The sequence below is a fragment of the Ctenocephalides felis genome, unplaced genomic scaffold (genome assembly GCF_003426905.1).
Source record: "Ctenocephalides felis isolate EL2017-DRISC unplaced genomic scaffold, ASM342690v1 CF-g0.4_SCAFFOLD_01492, whole genome shotgun sequence".
In the NCBI taxonomy this organism is placed as follows: domain Eukaryota; kingdom Metazoa; phylum Arthropoda; class Insecta; order Siphonaptera; family Pulicidae; genus Ctenocephalides; species Ctenocephalides felis.
The window spans coordinates 32,931,524-32,949,290 of record NW_020537646.1 but is presented as its reverse complement, the minus strand read 5'-3'; the positions used below and the strand labels follow the sequence as shown (position 1 = coordinate 32,949,290).

General features: G+C 29.0%; 1 protein-coding gene across 1 annotated transcript in view; it reads left to right on the top strand.

Moving 5' to 3' along the window:
* The window catches only part of LOC113371138 (lachesin-like), a 196,167-nt gene extending 179,062 nt beyond the window's left edge, over positions 1-17,105 (top strand). The window contains exons 7-10 of the mRNA XM_026611784.1: positions 10,411-10,538; positions 13,978-14,140; positions 16,635-17,038; positions 17,094-17,105. Of these exons, the coding sequence (XP_026467569.1) occupies positions 10,411-10,538; positions 13,978-14,140; positions 16,635-17,038; positions 17,094-17,105 (707 nt within the window). The remainder of the gene's footprint in view (positions 1-10,410; positions 10,539-13,977; positions 14,141-16,634; positions 17,039-17,093) is intronic.
* Positions 17,106-17,767: the final 662 nt, after the last annotated feature.

Genomic DNA, 17,767 nt, shown 5'->3' with positions numbered 1-17,767 from the left:
TTGTAATTAATTGTTTTCTCAAAAAATGCTATTGTATAACTCTATGCTCTGCATTTCGAAAACGTCTAGATCTACCTTTGAAACAAAAATTATCAGCACGCCTCCCTTTCAACACGAATCGAATGGTTTTTGAATCATTCAAATCGGTTGATCCGTGCTCTCGAAATTTTCGATTACTATAACTTGCTCTACGGGAAGTTTAAAAAAGTTACAATCTATATTAAGAAAAATCTCGTATAAAACCTAAAAAAATGTAACAAAATTAGAAGGAGAAAGTCCCGTAACGCCGGACAGCACCTATTACCGGACACTCTATTTAACACGTATTATTTAAGCGAGTATAAATCTTTTCATTTCAAAATATAAGTGATAGGGGCATGGGGGGCACACAGGTACAGGCTCACCCGCCAAGACTCCTGTGACACACACGGCCACGGCGGGAGCAACCCTTTGCTGTTTAGGCGCAAAATCATGGCGTCACCTAAATGTCAATTAAGTAATTCTAGTAAATTTATGCATTTACATTTTGGTGGTATGCCAAGATAAAGTGTATTCGATTGTTATCTGTAAAATAGTACAATATTATTAGATCTTTAAACAATTTTAAATGATACCACCAAATGAACAAAAATGTATGTCCCTTAGCGCCGGACACTAAGTCGTTCCTTAGCGCCGGACAGTAAACATATTGATATTTTTTGTGAAAATTGACGTAATTTAATTTAATTATTAATTTTGTTCTGTATGAGTGCTAACGGTCACTACATACCCCCATTTTTCGTATTTCTTAGTCAAAGAATAAAATCTTATCATGAATGCTCCTGCTGAGAGCATCAGTGTGGCCCCGCCAAAAGGCAGCATGAATAGTGATTTTTTTGCAATATTTAAGATTATTCGTGAAACACACATGTGCAGACACTCCAGAGTGTAGAGATGGCTACCTATGTGTTCATACTGGTTATTTTGAAATGTCCGGTACTAGGTGCCACTTTGTAAAATCATATTTCTTTTTACCAAAGTTTGATTGATAGCATTAATTATTTGTTAGCAAATGTTGCATTTTGTTAATTTAGTTTTGATTTCTAATTTTGTTATCTAACATAACTCATAATTTAATAAACATTTCGTAAAATATTTTTTGATTTATTTATAAATAACTTTAGGTGTCCGGCACTCGGAGACTTTCCCCTACTTCTTTTTAAAATCAAATATCTGATATTTTTTGAATCATTTAAATCGGGCGTTCCGTTCTCTCAAAAACTGAATGACCGTTTATGGCACTTTTTGTCTCGTATCTTTATGTCTGACACAAGAATTGCATTCGGGAATTTAGCACAAGAGTAGATAGCACATAAAAATAGCAATACATAATATGTCATGACAAATTAGCAATAAATTTATGCTTGTAGCAGGATATATTGAACCAAAGAGTGCTTCTTCTAATAATATGTTACTACTGATTTGCAACGTGCGTTCGCGTCGCAATAAAAATGCTATTCAAGGAATATTATATAATTTTAATCTCGGATGTTGATAAATCATGTTTAATTCCATCTTCTCCTTCTCATTCTTGTATGCAAATCTCCTTTTCCTCGTATAGCCAGCAACGAGAACCCACAAGGCGTGTATGCCATGGGAATACCTCTATTCTTAAACAGATGTTCCTCACGTACGTAACGTGTGGGTACATGTCAAATGTCAAAGTTGCATGGCACATATATTAAAACAAGATGTCTGGCACACCGAGACGACTGATTGATTGATGACTTATTACCGAAATGTATTTGTGCATGTGTACACGTGAATATATTGCCGAAATAGGTACGCCCTTCGGGGTAGGTGAATGCTTTTATAATATACATTCATCCAACCACCATTAGTTGGATAAGTGAATATAATAAGTGCTGTCGATACCTTAATTAGAAATCTCATTAACTTTGCGCGTTTTTTGATTGGTATTATAATATAAATCAACTGCAAAATGTTTGAATCCTAATAATAGTACTATATACTTAATAATAGAACCCATAATTTTTTATTGTTTTTATTGTGATTAGCAATCAGAACTCTTACTTTGTATGTTCTATGAGCTGTTCGTTAAAGACTTATGGCCTAACGTATTTTTTATGAGAGGAAACCCATCGGTTTACCATTCTCCTATGCGTGGGGTTTATATTAGCTCTTACTTCTAATAGTTGATATATGATTGAATGAAGCAGCTACGTCCACGAAGGACCACTTGAAATTATATTGTGATCTATAACCCCAAGAGAAAATTTGTCATCAAAGTTGCCTGATGTCAATGACATTTTATACTTTATTGACATGTTAGAAAAACAACTCAATAGCTGTTTTTCCATTCGGTATAATATTATCAATATTTTAATGATAATTATACAATCTTAAGTATTTACTAATAAATCTTTTTATATATAAATAATAAATAAGGTATTTCAATCTTTATCAGGAAAATTGATGACTTAAGATCAAGTGGCGATTTTCTTTTCAATCTACGTCGATAGTTCTCTGTTATTATAGTCCTATTTTTTATTGAACAAGCAAATTTAACTTCATTGTTTCATAAAAAGGAAAACTAGTGGTGCATGGCATAGTTCCTTAAGGCAAATTGCTCGGACTTCTCGTACCGTAATGAAATATTCGAGGAATTTTAAATGATTTCATATTGATTATTATAAATACTGTAACTTTATTATTCGAATTTTACAGGCAAAATATAAAAGCTTATAATTGGACAACAACATTTCTATACGTTCGCATGAAAACGAATTGAAACTATACAGGCGGAGTTAGAATTAAAAGATTTTATCTCATATTTCTAATAATTATATAAATGTATTTCAACTATTTATGTGAGCTTTATAATGTTTGGTAAATTTTAAATTAAAATCGGAATCATTTTCGATATTTAGAGAAAAGTAGGAATTAATAAAAAAAATTGAAGTTTGTAATCAAAAAAATTGTTTACTTTAAAAACTAATCGTGCCGTTACAAGCTAAATGTGTTTTTCAATCATTCGTATGGGATGTTTTGTTCTATTGTTTACACGTTTATCACCATTATCTTTGAAACGCTGGGACTGATTTTGTAAAAAACTAATCATTACGTTTTCCCCTCATTATTACAAATTAAATATTTTTGAATCATTCGAATCAGATACACTGTAATTTCATAAACTCAAGTTCCATTTTCTGCACAGAAACGGCTGGACCAACTTATACCAAAAACTAATCAGCTATTCAAAATGCTATTTGAATCATTCAAATCGGTTGAGCGGTTCTTCCGAAAACGTCGATAAATTATTTTATCTACACATACATACACGCACACATAGATTTTTTCTGAGGTAAGCCAAAATGCTCAGAAATCTCTGAAACATAAAAATATGCAAAAATTTTCAATTTTGGTTTTTAGACGATTACAATAACCTATTTACCTATGGTAATTAAATGAATAACAAAAGATTGCAAAGGAATTTTGAATACATCTCAATGTCTACAAACATAAATACTAAGCATATTAAACACCAGGGGTATAAATTATAATTAAATATGAAACATCTATATACTGATTGATACTAAATTTCTAATAAATTTATTTACTAAATTTATTTAAATATATCTACTCGTCACAAACGTTTGAAATTATTCGGAAGTTCATCGCATTGTATGCATTTATCTACGGAAAGTTAAAAATATGGTTAAATATTTATAGGTAATACAGAAATGAAATGAAAAATATGGTTAAATATTTATAATACAGAAATGAATTAAAAACATTTGTTAAGCAATATGTTCCAATTCAATGCTATTCAAAAAATGTGATACAAATAGAATAACTTTTTACGACGCATTTACGTTAAAGGATTATTGTTTAGCAAAATGCTGGTTCTATTTGGTTTGTTACATCTCTCATTTTTGCTGTCACATTTTTTAAAAATATTTATATTGTAACTTGTATTTACATTTCTATAATAAATTTATTGTGAGTTTTTCAAAGAATACTTAAAATATAAAGATTTAATTAAACTCATTGGATGTATTATTGAATTTGTTTGAAGTGTTATTTAGCACAATTTTTGAAGTGAAACTTCTTTAGGCGTGACTAGGGAGTAAATCTGTGAAAATGCAACGGTAGATAAAAAAACAGTATAAAACTACTCAAGATTATTTCATGATTGCTGTCCACTGTGTGAACGAATATTATAGAATTTATTAATCAGCAATTACTTCATTTCTCTAATGAAGGTTCAAGTCTTAAATGCTAGTTACAATGACAAACCGATAATGTCATATTTGAAGTATAATTTTCATTACATTATTGTTTTCAAATATTATAAATATTTTTAATGACATTATAAATATGTAATTTATAATTAATTATTATATAAATATGTATAATGGTTGTATTAATGAAATGTATCCACCGCGAGTGTTACCATATTACTAGTAAACATTAATTAAAATTGTTATATGATGTATGTATTTTTAATTTAAATGCCATCTTGTACAAAAGCAAAAAAGTTTTACTTTAATCGCGTGTGAACCTTACGTGCACTCATTTTCTATAGATTAGGGGTGTTGTTTCTTGTCCAGAAGGGACGAATTCAATATTTTCTGATGAGAGATTAGTGATTCAATACCGCTGTTTACAGTGTTTAAGAAAAATACAAGCAATTTATATTTATGTTTCTCAAATTTCAATATTTACCAAAAATTTTATTCTTTAATCCAGAATATTATTTTGGTGGCAAAACATAATTTCAATAACAATATCGGGGTGTACAAATGCACCGCTCAACCGTTATAATCGATTACCAATTCAATAACATTACAATAGATTATGTAGCTGATGATATTGCGTTCCAAATATGAGAAGTCATTAATAGTAGGCCAGACTGGCGAGATATTTACAAGGCCACAAATTTCATGTACCGACCGTCCAATGGTCCGGCAAACATGACGCACAGATATGTGTTTGATACTTGTTGCTAATGGCATTCGCTTCTGTTCTGTCAGTGTCCCCTGCGACCGAACTAAATTGTCTGTATGAAATTATATTCAGCAAGGGCAGGAGGAGAGGAGGGCCATGATCAGATTGTGTTTGCTATTAAAGCGAAACCTGGATTTCTATACGATACGCACATTTACGTGATTTCGTTAATGAATTTACGGGACTGGAACTTCACAAACTGGAATAGGCAATCTTCCTAGATGGATGATACCGGAAGACTCTTGATGTTGTTTCAAACGCATATTACATATTTTTTATGTTATAAATATGTTCGTTTTTGGAGTAGTCTATTGTATATAATACTATATCTACTCTGAGAAATAATAAAATTGTGCTCGAATATTAAATTATGCATTTCTACTACTATAATGCCATCTAATGCAACTGTGGCGCAAATAAAATATTATCGATAATACAATTTTTTTCAGACTTATGATTACAAAAATTTCTGATTTCTTTAACGAATCGAATATAAAATTTGCGCTTCTTGTTTATTATTATTATAGTTATGATTAAATTTAGCATTCTTTAAAATCATTTGTGCGCCAAGTACTAGCACACCGCTCTATGGTAACATGGAGGCAGAAGGTCTAGTAGATCTTATCTAATTATTTCTGCAAGTACTAATTTCCATCTTTGCCTAAAATGTATAAAAATAGTGGTGCCTGACATCGTGCCTTAAGTTAAATTGCTGGAACTTCCAGCACCAAAAATTAAAATATTTTATAAATGATTTGTTCTTCTTTTAGAACTCTGAAATAATCTATTTTTGAGATTTTTAAAATTTTTGAAAAGAATTGATTTTTTCGAAAAATCTGATTTTGGAAATTTTGAACTGTTTCTAAAGCAATCGCGATTAGTAGCGTAAAACGAAATATCGAAGCGCGTCGGCGCCTCGTCGCCGTATAACGCCGCATAAAAATTTATTCTTATTATTGAAATATCAAAAAATATGTAATAATTTAATGTGCATATGTCCAATAATCATTTTTGTCCGCCAAATGGCATTACTTTTTCACTTTTTTTATTGGATCTCCAAAACCGCTCAACCAGCTTTTCTAAAAATTCAGTTCAGTTTCTTATTTTGTCCACACAAATAAAATGTTTTTTGAATAATACAAATCAGACGCTCCGTTGTCTCAAAAAATCATTTACCATGTTTGAAATTTTTTGCCCGTTATCTTCGAAACGGCTCGACCTGTCTTTACCAAAAACAAATCAGCACATCTCCTTATCAATATGAATCGAATGTTCTTTGAAATATTCAAATCGGTTGTCTTGTTCCTGAAATCGTCGACGAAAATTTGTATCCGCAACACACACATAAATACATTTTTTCTAAGGTATGCCAAAACGTTCAGAAGTCCTTAAAACGTGAAGATATGCAAAAAAATATTTTCAATTTTTTGCGATTACTATGTTACCCAACGGGAAGTAACGGTTATAAGATTTTTTTTTAAACCTACAACTACAAAAACATATAGTTAAGGACAATGTTTGATATTATATTAAGCATATTTAATATTGCTATATGTCTCTAATATTATAGATAAACCATTTTCTTTCTATATATAAATTAATAGATCTGACTAATTTGTATTGCGATTCAAATATAAACGTAGATATTATTAACTGTTGAATTATGTACACGAACACCAATCAGAGTACAATAATTTCTTAATGTTATTACTATTAAGTTTAGATTTAAAATTATTTAAGCGTCATATACACCGGTTATATAATAATAAAATATTTCTTCAAGTACTTTGTTATAACTTTGTTTATTAAATTAATAATGAATAAAACTAAGACCATTAATCAAAACCTCAATACCTTGAATTGGTCTTATATTCGTAATTAATATCATTATTATTTATATTAAACATTTTAATTGAATAGATGGAACTGAAACCATGTAAAGGAAAATTATCAATGCTCCGGAATAGGTTATTTGTGATATTACTTCAGGTTCATGGTTAACATTTTTTTCTTGCTCAAATATTAATTATTTAAATAATGTTCATTCTTTTTTTTCAAATATCGAAATTGATTGATATAATACTTACATCTTATTCATATTATAGTTGACAAATGCATATCTTTGCCTTTTTTTTTATTTCTATATTAACCATGAAAACTCATTATTAGACTGATAAAAGCTTTCTCAACCTAACACTCATAAAATATAATTACCAAATTTAATATTTATGAAAAAACAGAGCATTCTCACACAAAATTATTCAACATATTTTTATGTGAAATTGATCCAAGACTTTTTATTAATAGCGTAGACAAATGGTAAATATCTGATGGCAAATATTTTATTTCTCTCGGACCTAATCAACGATATTTCTGTTCAATATTCAGGATCTTTCGAAGTCGCTTTTTGCACATTTTCATTCTTTTATATAAATGTAATGAATACGAATTCCCATAGATATATATTGATGGTGTTCCTACTTTTGAAATATGTTTGTAGAGCACGTCGGCGAAACATTATAAATGTGCAAACGTAGACGATATCGGTTACTTATTCTATAGCAAATAGTATAATATTTTTACTTTAAAGTTTTCTTATATTAAAATTCATTTTTATGATATCATTCATAATGCTATATTCAGACTAAAACGTTAAAAGCTGCAAAAAAAGTTGTTGATGTATTTGAATAAAAATCAAAATATGTAGCTATGAAAATTGTTAATAACAATAAGGTTGTAATTTTCCTTAAGGCAAGTTGCATGAACTTTTATAAATGTGGAAATTATAAACCTCAACCAATAAGAATTAAGATTTTGCTATTAGGATAAACATTCTATCTTATTATTTGGAAAATAATGCTATTTTTTATTATGTTTTAAACAACTTATTATAATATGTGTAATTATAATGATTATGGTGCATAAACACATGTCCAAAAAGTACTAACATATGTGCTAAGCTGGATTTTATTCCCAATTTCAATGAATTTATATAATACAACAATTTTAGTAGGTTTGGTCATATTTTGGGGCGTTTATTGTGTTTATTGTCTGGTTTGTTAAATTTCCATAAAATGAAAAATATTTTCTTATAAAATATAATTATAAAGAAATGGTTCGGCAGATCTCTCAAAAAAACTAGTCATGACGATTCCCAAATGATATCTTTTAAACGATTTTTTAATTTTCTAAATAGATTCAGAAGTTTTTGTGAAAAGGTGGGCTAGATTTTTCCCACTTTTCTGCTAATTTCAAAAAACTTCCATGCTTGGCCAATTGTATTGCAAACACTTATTAAAGATTCCACCTTATCGAGTTTTACGAAATGGCTTTAAAATTGTTGAAATCGGTTCAGCCGTTTTGAGAAAATGTCGGTGAAAATCAAATTATCTCATCACATCGTAGAAGAGACTCTTGATAAATCTAATTTTATTTAATCAAATTAGGACTACTTTTAGAATTAAACCATGTAATATTTTAGTATCACGATAATTTCTATCATCATAAAATTCGAAATATCATTCAATATTTTCACATACACACATCACACATACTTTTTTCAAAGTTTCGACTCATTCGTTTCAGGCTTGAAACGTCAAGAAACCATACATTCACAAATCGGATTTTATGGCGAGAACACAAGCTTTTCCTTCGGAAAAATTAATATTGAAAATACGTAATTGTCTATTGAGAAAAAAAAATTCATTAGTTTAATATTATACAACAATTAGAGTTATTGACAGAACACTGTAAGCTATAGGGCTAAATTACACATAAAAAAGTAATCATAACAGAAAGAAATAAAGCAAAAAGAAAAAAAATTAAAAATGAACATAAATAAAAATTAATTACAAATGAAAACAGAGTGCGCGTAACAATCACAAACGATTGAAGTAAAACAACTCATCATATAATAATTGTGTTTGAAGAACTTCATGTAATTAAAATTAACATACATTCATTGACTGCTTGTATTTTTTTCACTTTTTTGTGATATAATCTCATTCGTTCATCAACAGCTGTAATATCTGTCTTGTCTAAAAAATATTTTCCATTTTAATAACTTAAAAATTTCTAAAGAATAGGTTAAACGTTAAGCAACAGCTTACAATATTTTTCAGATTCAGGCATTTCTTGGTCTTCTTCGATTGAAATCATTCAAATCGGATGACATTATATCAAAAAACCAATTTTTTGGCACTTTTTTTCCTGCATATTCAAAACGACTGGACATGCGTTTGCCAACAATCATTAGCACGTTCTTTCATCAATAGAAATCGAATGTTTTTTTAACTATTCAAATCGGTTAAAACCTGTTTACGAAATCATCAATGAAAATTTGTCTCCGCACACAAGCATAAATCAATTTTTTTCTAGGGAATGTCAAAATGCTCAGACTCCTTTGAAACACATAAATATATAAAAAAATATAGATATATAAAATAACTTACTCTACGGGAAGTCAATTATTCATCATAAACTAGTCAAATCATCTCAAGCTAATGTTTATATTTTTTTCAGATTCAGGCATTTCTCATTAAATCAAGATTTGTACTACAATGTAACTTTAAGATCTTTATTTATCTATGCCGATTTCCTTGTTAATATCAGTACGCATACAACGTTGACTCCGGTACGCATACAACGACATATCTCTATTCACATACGCGACGACTAATCACAATCGACCCGTATAGAAATGATATCATTGGCACTCGACTCTTATCTTATCTTGTCTACCGTAATGCAGTTCCGTTGCATTTGAACGGATTTACACCCTAGTTGCACCTAAAGAAGTTTTACTTCAATAAAAAAATAATAATAAAAAAAACTAATTGTAGTAATTGCTCTAATAAGCAATTGACTATGGAAGCTAACTTTTTGCAATAAGTCTATAGGCAGTTTCTTATTGTGTAGTCTTCTAGGCGAGTTATCAAGCAGATGATCCATTGTTGCATCAGAATGATTGTACATTTTTTCATGATGTTCAGTACTATTATTTTTGATGACATCCACCACAAAAGTGATGTTGAGATCATGAGAAAATATGCTGATTGTGATGAAATTAATACATCTATTTAGTACATTACAATTTAATATTTGCAACAATGTTCAATAATACTTCATATAAATTTCATAATACATTGTATACATTGTAAATCAAAATTCGCATTATCTTTTATAGTTTCTCGTACGGTATCCGGAGATACGCTGATACTCCACAATATCCAGCGCTCTGATATGGGCGCATATCTCTGCATAGCATCTAATGGTGTCCCGCCCTCCGTTAGCAAAAGATTCATTGTTCAGGTCCATTGTAAGTAGACGAATGGAATTTAGTTTTCTTAGTATAAAATTGAACTAAAATGTATAGATTCTGACTTTTACTATTTTTTCCAGTTCATCCTGCAATACGAGTTGCCAATCAATTAGTGGGTGCGCCAGCTGGAAGTGACGTCACTTTGCAGTGTCATGTAGAGGCTTCACCAAAAGCCATGAATAGCTGGTATAGAGATAGTGGAGATAAAGTAAGTTATTATAATTTGTATAAGTTAGCTTACTTTGTATTGTTTGAATACCACAGGTGACAGAATATTATGTAAAATTTTTAATTCAATACAATTTTATTTAAATTTCTTTTATGAATCACAAGAGATAATATAACTAAGGGTACATGGCATCTTGCCTTAAAGCAAATTGCTATAACTTTTCGGCTAAAAATCAATATTTTTAAAAAAGCTTTAAAATTATTGGTAAACTTGGAAAAAATAGAATTTTGAGAATTATAAAATTTTTAATTTAAATGACTTTTTTCGAATTTTTTTAGTTTCATATCTGGCATTTTTTTTTAAATTTTGAACTTTTTTCGATGCATTTTCGTTGTTTGGCATTCCTTTCTATAGCTGTTTTAGAGTCAAACTATCAAAGTTCCCAAGCGCCGCATCGTACGGATAAAAATTGGTACAGAACCTGATAATTTGACATGCATATATCTCATGATCATTTTTGACCGTAACATGCCATTTTTTTAACTCTCCGTAGAAAAAGTCCAAAAATTTAAATTGAAAATTTTTGCATCCGGGTGCTGGAATCAATCGATTTGAATGGTTAAAAAAACATTCGATTCCTATTGATAGGGAGATATATGCTAATTAATTTTTGGAAAAAGTCGGTCCAGACGTTTTGAAGTAACGGAGCAAAAATGGCACAAAAATAGAACTCCAGTTTTTGAGAGAACGCAGCATCCGATTTGAATAATCCAAAAATCATCATTTTGTACTGACGGGGAAAAGTGGTGACTAGTTTTTGGCAAAAGCAGTTCCAGCCGTTTCGGATATACGCAGATGTGCGAAAATTGCAGTTTTTGGAAGAAATAAGCATCCGATTTGTTTATGTTGACAAAACGTTTTGTTTTTTGAGGCGATTTCTTTATTTCAATTAATTTCAAAAATTTAAAAAAAAATTGTTTGAATAAATAATGTGGATTTTCAAAATTTTAATTCGGTACGGGAAGTTTCAGCGCTCAAGGCACTGTACACTACATACACCACTAGTTACTTTTTATTGGATCTCCGAACCGCTAGACCGGCCTTTCCAAAAATATAATCAGTTCTTCAATTTATCAATACAAATAATTTTTTTTAATCATTCAAATCGGACGATCCCTTATATCAAAAACCAAATTATTGGTATTTTTTTATATTCGAAACGACTTGACCTGCCTTTGCCAAAACCTAATCAGAGCGTTTCTTTATCAATGCGGATCGAATAATTTTGAATGATTCAAATCGGTTGAAGCCTGTTCACGAAATCGTTGATAAAAATCCGCACACATACACACACAAATAAACTTGTTTTTCTAAGGTATGTCATAATGTGCAAACTCTCAAAAAAATGTTTTGGATTTTTTTGCGATTATTATAACTTACTCTACGGGAAGTCAATTATTCATCTCAAATTAGTCAAATCATCTTTAACTAGAGTTAATATTTTTTCTAAATATAATTATTTAACTATATTCTATATTCTATATTCTGAGTATTAGATGAAAACTTACTACATTGATTTTTTGGTTTATGTAATTCTTGCAATCTTTATCTTAATAAACTCAATTTTTATTTAGTATTTGCATCACTAGTTAACTGCCAGCAATAATTATATATCTTTACGTTTCAAAGGTTTCTGAACATTTTTGCATACCTTAGAAAAAACGGATTTGTGTATTTAGCGAAATTGCTTTGAAAAAATATTCGAAATTTCAAAAATAATTCAAAACATCATAAGAATAAATTTCCAAAAAATCTTTTTAAAATTTCAAAACTTTCAAAAATCTAAATTTTTTAAAGTTAAGAAAGATTTTTTTTAATTTTAGTTTTTGCTACGGGAAGTTCTTTGCCATAAGGCGCAATACCATTCACCACTACTTTTATCAAATATTTTATAGCCCAGTTCTTTAAGCTTAAATTAGGTAAGAATCTAGGAATTTGAGATATCCTGCTGTCAGTCTGTAAATACTTGTATATTAACACCTTAAAGTTGCCTCAAAACCTACATATGGTATTGACACCCTACCATATGTAGGTTTTGAGACAACTTTAGGCACTGTACACTACATACACCACTAGTTACTTTTTATTGGATCTCCGAACCGCTAGACCGGCCTTTCCAAAAATATAATCAGTTCTTCAATTCATCAATACAAATAATTTTTTTTAATCATTCAAATCGGACGATCCCTTATATCAAAAACCAAATTATTGGTATTTTTTTATATTCGAAACGACTTGACCTGCCTTTGCCAAAACCTAATCAGAGCGTTTCTTTATCAATGCGGATCGAATAATTTTGAATGATTCAAATCGGTTGAAGCCTGTTCACGAAATCGTTGATAAAAATCCGCACACATACACACACAAATAAACCTGGTTTTTCTAAGGTATGTCATAATGTGCAAACTCTCAAAAAAATGTTTTGGATTTTTTTGCGATTATTATAACTTACTCTACGGGAAGTCAATTATTCATCTCAAATTAGTCAAATCATCTTTAACTAGAGTTAATATTTTTTCTAAATATAATTATTTAACTATATTCTATAGCAATAGCTATATGTTATAACTATTCATTTGTTGAGATATTAAATCTCAAGTATTAATTGAAGAAACGATAAAAATACAGTGAGTATTAGATGAAAACTTACTACATTGATTTTTTGGTTTATGTAATTCTTGCAATCTTTATCTTAATAAACTCAATTTTCATTTAGTATTTGCATCACTAGTTAACTGCCAGCAATAATTATATATCTTTACGTTTCAAAGGTTTCTGAACATTTTTGCATACCTTAGAAAAAACGGATTTGTGTATTTAGCGAAATTGCTTTGAAAAAATATTCGAAATTTTAAAAATAATTCAAAACATCATAAGAATAAATTTCCAAAAAATCTTTTTAAAATTTCAAAACTTTCAAAAATCTAAATTTTTTAAAGTTAAGAAAGATTTTTTTTTAATTTTAATTTTTGCTACGGGAAGTTCTTTGCCATAAGGCGCAATACCATTCACCACTACTTTTATCAAATATTTTATAGCCCAGTTCTTTAAGCTTAAATTAGGTAAGAATCTCGGAATTCGAGATATCCAGCTGCAAGTCTGTAAATACTTGAATATTGACACCCTAAAGTTGTCTCAAAACCTTCATATGGTATTGACATCCTACCATATGTAGTTTTGAGACAACTTTAGGGTGTCAATACAAGTATTTACAGACTTGCAGCTGGGTATCTCGAATTCCGCGGTAAACTTACTATAATGACTGGACTATTAACACAATATATGTAAAGAGCATTAAATTTTAGGAAAATTACAACAAGTATTTTATAGATTATTATTATTACTCTTTTGCGCAAAACCAAATTTTACTCTTATTATTCTTACACTAATTGTATCAATTTCTTCAACCAATTTTCAGATTTTGCCATCAAGTAAGCACATGGTGCAGGAAACTCGTACTGGTGACTACATGTCAGTTTTGACTCTGACAGTTCGTGAACTGCGTGCTCAGGACTTCGGAGGTTACATTTGTGCCAGTGTTAACGCTCTGGGAAAAGCCGAGGGTGGCATCAGGCTTCAAGGTTTGATATCCCTTCAAAATCTATATCATAGAATTCAGGAATACAATTATATTAGATATATTATATTATTTGCTTTAACTTAAAAATAATTTGCTTTTTTTTTAATTTAATTGGTATATCTTTTCATTTTATCAGCATAATATAATAGAGCACGTATTTAAAAGCAAAGTCAAACTATAGCTTTTTCAAATTCAAATATTTATTCATGACTGAAGCGTGCGGTTAAATATTGACGTAAACGATTTTTTCATATTATGTACGGTTTATCATTTCCGATATGTAATTGCTTCCAAAAGAAATATTCGAACCAATAATTTTATATATTAAATTCATAGAATATCAAACAGTTATATTGCTATATATTTCTAATTTAATTTTTTCTATTATAAATTTTTTTCATGTTCTTTCTCTATCAAATAATACAATTACAATGTCTTTTTTGTATACTTTTAAATATTTACATTTATAGATATTTGTTAAACGTTCTATGTATGAATATAAATAATCAATCAAATCATCAATTAATATAAAAAAAGAGTGCGCGTAAGGTTCACGCGATAGAAGTAACACTTATTTGCTACTGTACAAGATGGCATTTAAGTAAAAATAAATACATCATATAACAATTTTGAATAATGTTTATTAGTAATATGGTAACGCATGTAATGCACATATTTATTATTGTCAATATTTAAAAACAATAGTGTAATTAAAATCATACTTCAAATCGGACATGATCGGTTTGTCATTGTAATTGCCATTTGGAAATGAACCTTCATTAAAGAAATGGAGTAATTTCTGATTAATAAATTCTATAATATTCGTTCACACAGTGGATTATGTTAAACAACGTCTAAACAAATTGTGTTTGAAGAACTTCATATAATTAAAATTAACATACATTCATTGACTGCTTGTATTTTTTTTACTTTTTTGCTGGTGGTATAATCTTATTCTTTGAACAGCTGTAATATCTGTCTTGCCTAAAAATATTTTCGATTTTAATAACTTCAAAGATTAATAGAAACTACGAATAATATAGAAATAATTTTTAATCAATAAACTTACGTTTAGTACATGACCCAAATGTTTAATTTGTTTTATTATTTTTAAGGAAGAGAGTAAAATATTCTTCTGATTCAGGGATTTTTCATTAAATCAATATTTGTACTACGATGTAACTTACACATACGCGACGACTAATCACAATCGACCCGTATCGAAAAGATATCATCGAGAGCGAATGTCGAATCATTGGCACTCGACTCTTACCTTATCTTATCTGCCGTAACGCACTTCCGTTGCATTTGTAGTCGCACCTGAAGAAGTTTTACTTCAATAATTTAGTGTTTAAATTAAGAATAGTTTAAAATCAGTTTTGATATAGTAATTGTTTTGCAAGTGTACCTCTATAAGTAGTTGTTTTTAAGATCATATTATAAAAAATATAATATACAATTTGGTGATCCGTTAATTGTTATATTTTATTTGGGGTTAAATTATGTGGATTATCTTATGTGTACACACACACATATAGAAATATATAATTTGTGGTGTGAGCATATATTAAAAAATTTACTGTAATGCCCAAACTGCTTAAAATTCATCAAATATTAAACGTGAATTATGCAAAAAAACGTCTATTAAGTATCATTAATAGTCTGACAAATTAAGTATTACATTTTTATCAATTCCTTGTACTAGGAAAATTAGTTCCTAGTTTAAATATTTGAAAATTAACATACATTTACTTAATAAATTCTGCTGATACCATCAAATACTGATGTGAAAATTTGTACTTTATATTAACTATCATCAAACTTCGTATATATTTAAACTAAACTAAAATTTTATCTTGACTATTAAAATAGTTAAATGAAAGTTTCTTATAGCAAGGTACAGTATAATGCGTAAAAATATTAATATATCATTTATAGTCGAAAAACATTATATATCAAGTGAAAGTTTTACTTCCAACGTTGTACAATTATTTTCTGTTGAATTAAATTATTTGAGTTGCTATTTGATTTTTTAAATATTATATAACACTATAGTATGATTGGTGTATTAACATCTAAGTAACAATTATTTTTAATTGTTTGAAACCCCAGAATTGCCTTCCCTCAATATTTTAGTTATTTTATGTAAGTGTCAGAGATATTTATCAAATTAAATATGCATGCAATAAATATTATATTATATTAAATATAAATTTTTGATAATGCATATTATTTTTAATATCCAAGCAATACATAGCTAATATAATAATATATTTATAATAACAATCAATATTATTTATAATCAATAAAAAACTAACAAAATAATACATTTTAATTATAATAATAATATTAAATGTAAATTGTTTATCATCATTATTTAATTGATATAATATCTGTGAGCATTTTTCTTGAGTAATCTCTTGCACAATAAATATTAATTTTACTATTACAATATAATTGATTTATATTAAATCAAGATTTTTTTTTCTTTTCAGAGCTCCAACTTCCAAAATCCACTTCCACCACCACTCCTCGCACTAGGCCACCAGCGCCTCGTCCCGTTGCCACCAAAAAGCCTCCTTCTAAATCTTCCTCATCTTCCGCCAACGGCCAACAGTCGACTCACGGTCACCAGTCTGGCAAAGGCTCCAATTCCCACTCGTCTGGCAACTCCAAAGGGCAGAGGGACCGGGATTGGTCTGGACTAATTCCTCCACCTTTTGATGTAACTACCAGTTCTGCTGCAGGTGGAAGGGACGATAGTGAGAACGAAATTGAAGGTGATGGTTCATCTGGCGCCAATTCGAGAAGGCCACCTGGATGGGTGACTATGAACAATGGTTGTGGAAAATGGAGTGTGGTCTGTGAATGCCTGATTGTTGGATGGCTATTTGTAATGGTAACTGTTTTATAATTGATATTTTGGGATATTAAAATTTTATATTTTGTTTTAGAATGGAATTTGAAAAATTACTAGATGAAATATCAACGGTTTTCGTAATCTATAAATTTTTATTGTTTGTTTATTGTGAAAAGAAAATATATTATCAGATAATTATTTACAAAAGATATGAGATACGACATAATCAATTACACACATAAATTGCTAATAAATAACCCGGGGAAAAGAACGTTTATAACAAGTTTTAGTTTTTACTGACTAAGGTATCGTTTTAGGCAGAAAATACGTAATTATTATTAATTAACTACGCAATTTTATTATTTATATTTTGCTTTTTTATTTCATTGTGTATTTAGATATGATTTTTATTATTTTTGCAGATATTTAATTAACATCAAATTTACTATCAGTCAATGCATGCATTTCACCAGATCGACATGTAAGTTTTTTTTTTTATTTGTTTTTATATTTAAAGAGATATGAAAAATTTATTACTTGATAAAATATATTATATATTTCTTGATATATATATATATATATATATATATATATATATATATAAGGTGGCCCTTAATATGGACATTTTCGAATTTCCTTGCTCCCAAGGGCTCAATTGGTTCCAAATTGATAAAAAACAATTTTCTGAAAGTTTCAGCTCTTAATATTGTCTTTTAGATAGTGCGCAATTCAATCGAAGTTTTGTATGGAAATAGCATAGAAAATTTT